Below are 11,704 nucleotides of genomic sequence, written 5' to 3' on the forward strand. Positions count from 1 at the left end.
TATATAACACACACATTCTTTGCACCAAATTCTCTTATTGCAACTGTTTTTGTTGTGTGCATGTTGTACGTTATAATCCTTGTTTCATTTGTGGTTTAGTTTCAACAATTTCTGATAGATTTTATTGATTATATTGAAACGTCAGCATTTCTGAACACTGTAAAGAAACAAATAAAAGGCGTTGATTTTATGTAAATCACAACCCTGGAAGCATTTATTTAGTAAAATAAGATTTTTTTTATTTACAGAAGACCCTAATAATCTATAGCCTTTCGAGTTTCTCTGTTGGTATTCAAGGAAACAGAAAAAGTCGATAAAGCCAAAGAAACAATCGCCACACGGTATCAAAACTAAAACCACATGGGTTGTGGAATCGAGAAACCAAACCAAGTTCAAATCCAATATTCCAATTAAGAACAACAAAATAACTGATTATAATAAAGGTTTTTTGTTGTTTTGTAGAAGAAACTAAAGAAGTGACAGTTGCTATTATAAAACCAGATGTCGTTCAGGAAGGAAGAGCGGATGAAATCATTCAACAGGTGAGTATATTTAAAGAGTAAAGAAACTTGCTTAATGTGATTAATTATGTTTGGGAATTTTTGAGATGAGGATTTGTTTTATTTGGATTACTATTCTCATCTTAGTTGTCGATTAAGTTTACAATGTTTCGGCTGATGTAACCGCTGACCTTCTTCAGGTACATCTTTTCAAACTCTAGAATCTTTATGTCAGACTCGGAAACCTATACGGAATTTTAAACAAGACCCTTATTTAATCCACATTTAGTTCTCATTCTGCCAGCCATGCCTGAGTACCTATTTACTATGCCTCCCCACGGGACAGAGTTAGACACTAGCGTCGTTTTTTAACGTGGAGAAAAGGTACAAAAATAAAAAATTGTCTCAGTCCTGAAGGACTGATCCTCCACCGAAAGAGAACAAGAAATGGAAGTGCAACATCTGAAGAACAGATGGTATTTATTTGCTCCCCCACTGAGCAAATTAGGCACAAGGCCGTTTTTAATGTGAGGTAAAAACCAGCTCCCCTAAAAGGGGTCACTCTGGTTACCAAAAATAATAATTGTCCCAGTATAGAGGGTTTCCCCTCCATTGACTGGTACAAATTATCTTAAGTGCAGCATCTGCCGGAACAGATGCTACACTTTGATCCTGGCCAAAAATGCCAAGTCAGCCATGGTATTTATTTGCTCCCCCACCGAGCAAATTAGGCACAAGGCCGATTTTTATGTGAGGAGTGAAGGGGAAATGGGGACCAACTCCCCGGGGAGTAAGGGAGCTGGATAGTGACAATTGGTATGAAGGGTTGCCCCTACATTGACCAGGGTCTTATCTGTGGGGTCGCCCCCACATAGGGTCTTTGCTTGCAGTATCTGCCGGAATAGATACTACACTTTGATCTTGTCACCCATGCCACGGAGGGCTGTTGTTGATTTATTTGCTTCCCCACTGAGCAAATTAGGCACAAGGCCGTTTTTTAATGTGGAGAGAGAGGGAGTGGGGAGGGAAAGGGGGATCCAGCTCCCGAGAGGTGGGAAATGGGAGCTGGATAGTAACTGTGGTCTGTAGGGTGATCCCTACATTGACCAAGTTCAGATATGTGGGGTTACCCCATATATGGTCTATGCTAGTCATAGCTAGTCTTTGCTTGCAGCATCTGCCGGACAGATACTACACTTTGATCTTGTCCCCTGTGCCACGGAGGGCTGGGGATGCCATGCCTGAGTAGAAGTGTTAAGTAATTTTTATGTTATTCTTAGTATCATCTGTAGTGAGGATTGAACTTTCAACTTCCAGAAGACCGTCATTTACAACTGACTGTTACCCAACGTCTTTATTCATTGTGTGATAGTTACTTAACACTTCTACTCAGTCATAGATGATAGAACAAGAACAATCTAACTCATGGATTAGATAAAGGGTTCAGTTTGAAATTTCATGAAGATTCCCAATTTCGAAAAGATTTTTTGTTTTTACCAGGGAATCACCATTTATTACAGCCTAAAGGCCGCTCGAGGATAAGGATTTATGTTTGTCAGGTGGCTGGTGAGACAATATTGTAATGATTGGTGATAAAGGAAATTGGACAGAATTTGATTATTAAAGAAGACAACAAGAACTTTATATTGGATTGGACTTAAAAAAATTACTGTTATAGTCAGTGAGGTATTGTGTTGAACAGAGGGGTAGTTATAGGAAAGAAACTTAACTCATGGAATTTTTGTTTAATTTTAGGCACAGATAGAGAATAAAGAAAATTGTTAACAGTGGTTGTAGTTAGATGCAACTGAAGAAGGTCAGAGATTACAGAGATTAAACGTTGTGAAATTAGCAATCAAAATTAGAATAGTTGTCTGAAATAATTAAAATAAGTCAAATAGAATTAATCATAAGTAAAAACAAAACGCTCCTTCGACCAGAGACTGCATACCATGGGAAAATCATATTATAATATTTGATATTATATCAAGACGTAGCCAGCCATGCTTTTTGTGCTTTTTGGACCCCCACTAAGAGAAGTTGACTGAAACTTTTTCCCTACTTTGAAGCGCCAGTAGAGCAGCTAGAGATAGGCAGGCAGATCTTTGCATGTTGTAAATAATTTGCCTGCTAATGGGGAAATTATTTACTACGTGCGAATCGATTTTGCCTGCCATTTTACAATAACGCCTAAAAATTTACCTACCTATAGGGGATTTTTCAGGGTTGGATTCGTTTTGTTTCGTTCAAAATATTTACTAATTTATTTTCATTTGTTTTTATGTGAAAACGAAACAAAACTTTTCATAAATAAAATTTTCATAAATCAATCAAAATATTTCAATTTCACGTTATAAAAATATTCAATGAGCATTAATTTCAGTTTTAAGTTGCCCTAATAAAAAAAAAAATGACCGACACGAAACTTTACTGAACGAAACATTATATTTTGTAAAATTTTTACTATGAAAGTTTGGACCCATCCCCCTACTTGGTCCTTTCTGGCTATACCTTTGTATTCTATTGTATCATTTTTAACAAACTACATGTGAAGAATTTAGGATTCAATACAAACAGGGGCCACCGATATTCACTTTGCATTACTGTTGATAATACAGAGGTACACCGTTATTATTTTAGCAACAAATACGGAAAGCAAAAAATGATTGAATAACTATGGGCTGACATAGACATTTAATTTCTTAACAGTTTGTCTAGGGCATACATTAACATACAGTGACGAGACATGTAATACGTAAAGAGGACATTTGTTACAATTCGAAATAGAAAATGTACAATTTGCTCATTTTTAAATGGTAAAAAAGGCTATCTTCATTGAGTGTTTTAAAAACTTATGTTACTTTGATGGGAGTCCTTTTCTGGAGAGTGAACATGAGAAGCTGAAATTTATTTTCATTTTTTAATATAGATGACGTAAAAGCAAAAAACAAAAAGTAAAGAAAAGAAAACTCATACTGCCAGTGAGATTGGTATATATTGACTGTTTCTCTCTAACAATTATGATTTTCATATTTTGCATTATAGATGAAGGAAGATGGAATCGAGATTATCGCACAGGAAGAAAAACAATTAACAGAAGAGGAAGCTCGAGAATTCTATGGCCATTTATCTGAAGAGGTTGGTTTTTCTTAAAGATTGTGGTTGATTTTTTTTTCTTCTTTTTAATTTTTAATTTTTTTCATTTTTGGATTTCAAATCTATTTCATTTTCTATCGAATCTGCCTCATTGACAGCAGTCTCTTCCTATGCTAGTTTGAGTTGACCACACACCTGAAGAAGGAAAACATTTTCCCACAAAACCACATTATCGCAAGTCAGGTAATATATATATATATATATATATATATATATATATATATATATATATATATATATATATATATATATATATATATACATATATATATTATAATATTATATTGTATATATATATATATATAATATTATATTGTATATATATATATATATATAATATTATATTGTATATATATATATATATATATAATATTATATTGTATATATATATATATATATATATATAATATTATATTGTATATATATATATATATAATATTATATTTGATATATATATATATATATATATATTATAATATTATATTGTATATATATATATATATATATATATATATATTATAATATTATATTGTATATATATATATATATATTATAATATTATATTGTATATAATATATATATATATATTATAATATTATATTGTATATAATATATATATATATTATAATATTATATTGTATATAATATATATATATATATTATAATATTATATTGTATATAATATATATATATATTATAATATTATATTGTATATATATATATATATATTATAATATTATATTGTATATAATATATATATATATTATAATATTATATTGTATATAATATATATATATATTATAATATTATATTGTATATAATATATATATATTATAATATTATATTGTATATATATATATATATTATAATATTATAATATTATATTGTATATAATATATATATATATTATAATATTATATTGTATATAATATATATATATATTATAATATTATATTGTATATATATATATATATTATAATATTATAATATTATATTGTATATATATATATATATTATAATATTATAATATTATATTGTATATATATATATATATATTATAATATTATATTGTATATATATATATATATATATATTATAATATTATATTGTATATATATATATATATATATATATATATTATAATATTATATTGTATATAATATATATATATATTATAATATTATATTGTATATAATATATATATATATTATAATATTATATTGTATATAATATATATATATATTATAATATTATATTGTATATAATATATATATATTATAATATTATATTGTATATAATATATATATATTATAATATTATATTGTATATATATATATATATATATATATATATATATATATATATATATATATAAACTACTGTCAATAATATATATAAACTAATGTCAATAATTTTCCCCACTCTTTATCTGTGCCTAAATTCAAACGTAGATTCCATGAGCAGAGCTTCTTTCTACGAAGTGCACGACTGTGGTACTCTCTTCCGTTTGCCTGTTTCCCACCTGACTACAACTTGGATGTCTTCAAGTCCAACATAAACAAATTCCTGACAAACCGCCCCCTTAAGTAAGACACTCTATCAAATCTCCAATACTAATGATTACTACAATACTATCTCACTGATTACTGTACACGCAATAACCCTTATCCCTGAGTGGCCTCGGTCTTGATAAGTGGTGACCTCCATGTAAAAAAAAATATATATATATATAATTAGTAAGTTATAAAATATATATGGCAATTAAGCTACACTGAATATTCCGCGTTTCATCCACTCTAGGACTCTTCAGGCTTATTGAGTTATATATATAATTATATATATAATTATCTATATATATATGTAATTATATAAAATTGTGTGTGTGTATATATATATATATATACTAGCAATCGGTGCCCGGCGTTGCCCAGGTGTTTTGAGGTTAATGCTGAGAAAAAAAAAAAACGGTGAATTTTTTAAAACTTTGACCCCTATTATGACCTCTTAACATTTATTGTTTAGGGATCAAGTAAAGTTAATAAGTTAGATCCATGTCCAAGGAATCTATATCTAAAATATCACGTGTTTACTGTTTGGACCCAAAATTGTAGGAGGAGTTTGGTAGAGTTCTCAAAGGTGAAATCGTTGAATATTGACCACTTAATCGCCAAATTTCTGTCGAAAACCTATCACATCGATTTTCCCAAATCTCAGTACCCTGTATATCAAATTTCGAATCTCTAGGCTTAAAATTGACAGTTTTAGCGTAGGGAAATGCACACAGACACACAGACACACACACGAATTTGGCATTTTTTTAAAGCAGTTTGGCCTTCAAAATTTCTGTTTGGCCTTTTTCTTCACCGATGAAATCTGGAGACGCAACGGGAATTTTCGGCAAAAAAATGTTGTTACTATGCACATCTATGTAATGAAATACAATTTGTGGCATAATTTCAGGAAAAACTAATGGATGGTTATCTCGCAATAGTACGAACAATTCGTTAAATTATCTCGTCAAAACCTTAAATCTCGAATTTTTGTGCATTTTTTTTGGGGGGGGCTAATTTGGCATAATAGTGTCCATTTAATAGTATTATCTTGAAAAAATAAAAAAATAAGGAAAATTACCAAAAAAAAAACAAACAAGAACAACAAAAGTGTGCCGTATTTTTAAAAGTTTTATTGCGTTGTTTTTATTTGCTTTTTTTATTTCATCGGTGAAGAAAATGGCCAAACAGAAATTTTGAAGGCCAAACTGCTTTAAAAAAAGGCCAAATTCGCGAAATTTGGCCTCGCTATAAAAAAAAAAGGGGAATCCCCCTACTTGAACTTTCTGTTGAATTTCGCTTGTAGCGTTGATTTTTTTCTTTTTTCGCTATAAAAAAATAACTACTTGATGAAATTACGTGATTTTTTCTGTAGGAAAACTTTATCCCATGACGAGTACGTACAATATATTTTTTTAAAAAATATTTCCATTTTTTAATGTCAATGGAAAACTGCACAAGTACCCAAACCCGAAATGTAAAGACCACGAGTGGACGCGCGTTTTTTTTTTTTTTTAGTTTAGTTTCATAATGGCGGCCGTGATGTCGGAGGTTCGATTGTTAGATTGTAAGTTAGTTTCGTATTTTTGTAATTTGTAAATCGCAAGTTAGGAAAAAATTAAACCCTTCCAAGATGGACAATAAATAAAGTCATAATATTTTATGGTAAAGTTAAGAGCCTACGAACCATAGTTTTTTAGGAGATGTGATTATTGGATTAACCAATCAGAAATCGTCTGTGGCACACACATCTCTGTTTTTATAGATATATAGATAGATAGATAGATAGATAGAAGATATATATATATATATATATATATGTATATATATATATATATATATCTTTGTATTACTTCATCTAATCACATAAATTAATATATGAAGATATAATTTTAAGCGTAAATTTTCAGTATTTACTTCAACAGTGCTCAATACATAGGTAGAGTTAGGTAGTAAGTTATGAAAATATACATGGTAATATATATTTTCATAACTTATTATATATATATATATATATATATATATATATATATATATATTGTATTAATTAAAAAAGAGTGGAAACTCCATAACTTATTTCCCCATTATATGTCTTGATTTGTTTCAGTTCGTGTTTATCTGTTACAGCTATGCATTGTATTCTATAAATTTCCTTTATATATACACTAAACAATGCTTTAAGTAAACTACATTAATCTCTTTCGTTAATTTTATTTTACTAGCAAGGCTACCTGTCGTTATCTGCCTATTATATAAAAATATTATATAAAAATAATATCAGTGATGATGTAAAATAGCGTGTATATATATATATATATATATACTAGCAAAAGTACCCGTCGTTGACTGGGTTCAAAAACAGCCTACAGAAAATGGACTCTGATTTATGAAAGTATGATAGGTTATGAAAAGCAAGGGTTGTAAAGAGATAGCTTCGAATTTGGGGGTATCAAAACCAAAGCAAAATATGATGAAAGTAAAAATAAAATAGATAAACTCCATAATTTATTATACCATACCTGTTCACACTGAAACACTTATCACAATATTCTGTGGATCTATATTAAAAAGCCTTGTTAAACTTTGTGACATATTTCCATTCTATGGAGGTCAGGCACGAACAAACACCCTATAATTTTGTTATACCATATTTCTTTAAACTGAAACATAATTATCAAAGTATACTTACGCAGATAGATATGAAAAGTCTTTATTAAAGTGTGTGCCTATTTCCATTCTATGGAGGCCAGGCGCGAATGCAGACCCCACAATTTTATTATGCCATCCCTATTTAAGTTGAAGCATACTTATCAAAGTATTCTTATGTACATATATATCAAAAACACTTGTAAACGTTTTTTTTTAATTTTAAAATTTTTTATTTCCATACTTTGTTGACCAGGCGCGAACGCAGACCCCACAATTTTAATGAACCCCCGTTCTGTCAGATAAAACATACCCATTCCTGTGTCTTAATACATCTTCTATCATTACATGTAATCAGTTTTTTAAAATAGTCAACCATATAGGAGCCTATTCGTGACCAGACACACACACACATGCACACAGACAGTCAGCTTTATATTATATATATATATATATATATATATATATATATATATATATATATATATATAACACCATAGACTATCTGTCTGTCTCCCTCTCTCTCTATATATATATATACACTAGCATTTCAGCCCGGCGTTGCCCGGGTGTTTAAATGTGTATGTTGAGCAAAAAAAAAAAAAAAAGTGGTAGTAGGAAGGCAGGCTCGAACCCGTACTGCAAAGGAGGAAAAGAACGTGGTAAAACCTAACGTTTGTGCTGTTACGACAACCGCCAAACCGGAAGCGACATTTTTAAAAATTAAGGCTAGACAATCTAAAGGAGAGGATAACTTTTAAAAATATCGGCGAAAAAAGTGACCCCCCCCCCTCCTGTAGAAAAGTGCCTAGTTTAAGGAGAAGATAGTAATGTTTTTAGCCAATTTTCCGATATTTGTCGTATGAAAGGTCGAACTTTAAACCGATACTGATCTTGGTAAAATCCGTCGCCTCTATTGAAAGTTTAAGGCAGACATGCAAACAGACATACATACATACATTTATATATTGATAACTAAAAATTTTCGACCCAAACTGATGAAAAAGCTTGCCCTATCTCTGAATACCCTTTCTGTAAAATTTAAAATATTTAGGCCAGAAGTCAATTTTTTTTTAACTTTGACCCCTATTATGACCCCTTAAAATTTATTGTTTTGGGCTCAAATCAAGTTATTAAGTTAGATCCATGTCCAAGGAACCTATATCTAAAATTTCAAGTGTGTAGACCTCAAATTGTCGGAAGAGTTTGGTAGAGTTCTCAAAGGTCAAATCGTTGAACTTTGACCCCTTAATCGACAAATTTCTGGCCAAAAACCGATCACATCGATTTTCCCAAATCTCAGTACCCTGTATATCAAATTTCAAGTCTGTAGATTAAACATTGACAGAGTTATTGTGTAGGGAAATGTACACACACACACACACACACACACACACACAGACACGATCACTTATATATATATATACTACTTGGGTGCTCACTTATATGGAAAAGTTTGCCAGATGCTTGGCTCCTGTAGCGGACTGGTGGATATATTATACATATCCCCCAGTCGTACAAGATAGGAGAAATGAATTGAATTGGGAAAGAGACGAACTACGTGTTAAATTGAATTAAACGAACAGGAATTTATTTCGTGAAGAAAGAAATGAAAGAAAAGGGTACTACACGTGTTTAGTTTGGCGTGCATCTCTCACTGTTTACTGGTGAGAAGGAAAGTCTATTATCGTAAAGAGAGAAAGAGAGAAAGTCAATCCAGTTTGGTGTGCATCTCTCGCTGTTAGCTGATGAGAAGGAAAGTCTATTGTAGTATAGAGAGAGAGAGAAAATGAGAAAAAGTCAATCCAGGCCATGGCGATAGAAAACGTGTAAAGTGTACATACTGTCTGTTAGCTCGTGCCCCATACATAGTAGCAGGGGACGTGTTGCGCGTGGGCGCCCCGAAAGGGGGGGGGGCGAATGGTTCGACGACCGCTCAGCTCGAGAGCTAAGTCAAAAAAGGAGGAAGCAGCTTATTGCTCTTGCTTTTATATTTGTTTTCGGTGGTCTTTTGCGCATGTGTGGATTTCTTTTGAAAGGGAAGTGACGTTGTCTATGTGTACGTACATGTGCGCGTATGTGTGCGTACATGTGTGTATGTTAGCGTGTATGTATATACACGTGAATGTGAGTGTATATACGCGAACGTGAATATATCTACTTGTGTGTACATGTGCGCGTATGTTTGTGTGCGTGTATGTGTATGACAAGAAATATGGCTTGAGATGTGAACGCATGTTTTTGTGTGAGACTAGGAAAGGCTTCCATACTCCCACGGCAACTGTTTTCTGATTAGTTGAAGCTGGATCCTGATAACCAATCGAACTTCGAATATTTAACCAATCAAAATTGTGAATTTTACAGAAATCGTTTTTTCTGCTCTTGCTGATTTTATTCTTGTCGCTGCTGCTGGTGCTAATTTGTTATTTTTGTTAACTTAGAAACAATTAGAGGTTATTTATCAGGTTAGGAGACCTTAATAAATCAGAACGCGATTTTGCAAATGATTCTGTAACAATACTTTGGAGGAGTAGTATAGTATTTGTACTGTGGTCATGTATTATCCTCCCAGTGATTATTGTCACCTTTTTTTCAGTGGAGGGAATAATGTAGTAACTGTTCTGTTCATGAAAAATTCTTACTCCTTTGTAGTTGTGTAGTACATATGCATTTGTCATGATACTATGCTTCCAGACATTACCTCCTCCCTTTTGGGGGGAATAGAGGCGTAGTATATTATCTATTTTGTTGTCATGTGAACATCCTCCAAAGCATTACCTTCTCCTTTGGAGGAGTAGTGTAGTATCTGTTCCGTCGGCATAAGAGTGTCCTCCTAGGTATTAACCTCCTTTGGAGAAGGAGTAGTGTAGTATATATTCGTTCATCATAATACCATCTTCCCAGGTATTACTTTCTTCTTGGGGAGGGGGTGGCAACGTAGTATATATTAATATATTAATATATAGAATTCATGCCAAATGTATATAAATATTAACATTTCTTTTTCTTTTAGAATTTCTTTGAAGATTACATCCAATTCATGACGAGTGGGATCAGCTATGTTCTTGTTTTGAGTAAAGGTAGGACGGGAAAAGGAATTATTGAAGAATGGAGAAACAAATTAGGACCTTCAGATGTAGAAACAGCAAAAGATTCAGCACCAAATAGGTAAGATGTTAAAGGCTGTTTAAAAAATCCTTCTAATAAGACATACCCTTTTTATTCTTTTCTTACAGAAAATCGGATTGTCATAGCCACGGACAGTAAAAATAACCTATTATAGTTTCTCCATCTCTCCTTAACACTAGCCCAGTCTATTATTGCTTCAACAATCATTTCCTTTTAAAAATAATACTTTTATAATTATGGATGGCCCAAATAAACTTTTGTCTTCATTAATCTGTTCATTATTTTGTTTCTGAATTTTTGAGATGAGGATTGGTAATTCATATTATTTGGATTATTCGGACTGCTGTTCTCATCTTTTTTCATAATTTTTCGGGCAATGTAACCTTGAACTTTCTCCAGATGTATCTTGTCGAACTTGGGTTCAGTCAAAATTGAGAATCTTTATGGAGTTTTTGGAGATTGAAGGTTCAATCCTCAGAGCGGGCGATACTCAGATTGCAAATTACTTAAGATTTCTATTCAACAGCTGATGGAATGAGAAAATGCTACTTTCATGGATTAAATAGAATGTTAAAATTCCATGCAGAGTCCAGAGTTCGAAAAAGTTAACCTGATTATTGGAGGTTACATTGACCAAAACGTTGTGAAATTGCAGTCAAGATGAGAAACAATACTTCTAATAATTCAGATAAGCCTTAATACTATCCCAGTTTAATAATGGAT

The 11,704-nt window shown here is 31.3% G+C and overlaps 1 protein-coding gene across 6 annotated transcripts in view; it reads left to right on the forward strand.

The window, feature by feature from the left end:
- LOC145285970 (thioredoxin domain-containing protein 6-like) overlaps positions 1-11,704 on the forward strand; it is a 140,646-nt gene that overhangs the window by 78,814 nt on the left and 50,128 nt on the right. For all 6 annotated transcript variants that reach the window (XM_080134512.1, XM_080134514.1, XM_080134513.1 and 3 more), the window contains 3 exons: positions 463-542; positions 3,546-3,638; positions 10,866-11,020. In XM_080134512.1, the coding sequence (XP_079990638.1) occupies positions 463-542; positions 3,546-3,638; positions 10,866-11,020 (328 nt within the window). The remainder of the gene's footprint in view (positions 1-462; positions 543-3,545; positions 3,639-10,865; positions 11,021-11,704) is intronic.

The sequence above is a fragment of the Euprymna scolopes genome, chromosome 10 (genome assembly GCF_053919585.1).
Source record: "Euprymna scolopes isolate OS-2025 chromosome 10, ASM5391958v1, whole genome shotgun sequence".
Classification (NCBI taxonomy): Eukaryota; Metazoa; Mollusca; class Cephalopoda; order Sepiida; family Sepiolidae; genus Euprymna; species Euprymna scolopes.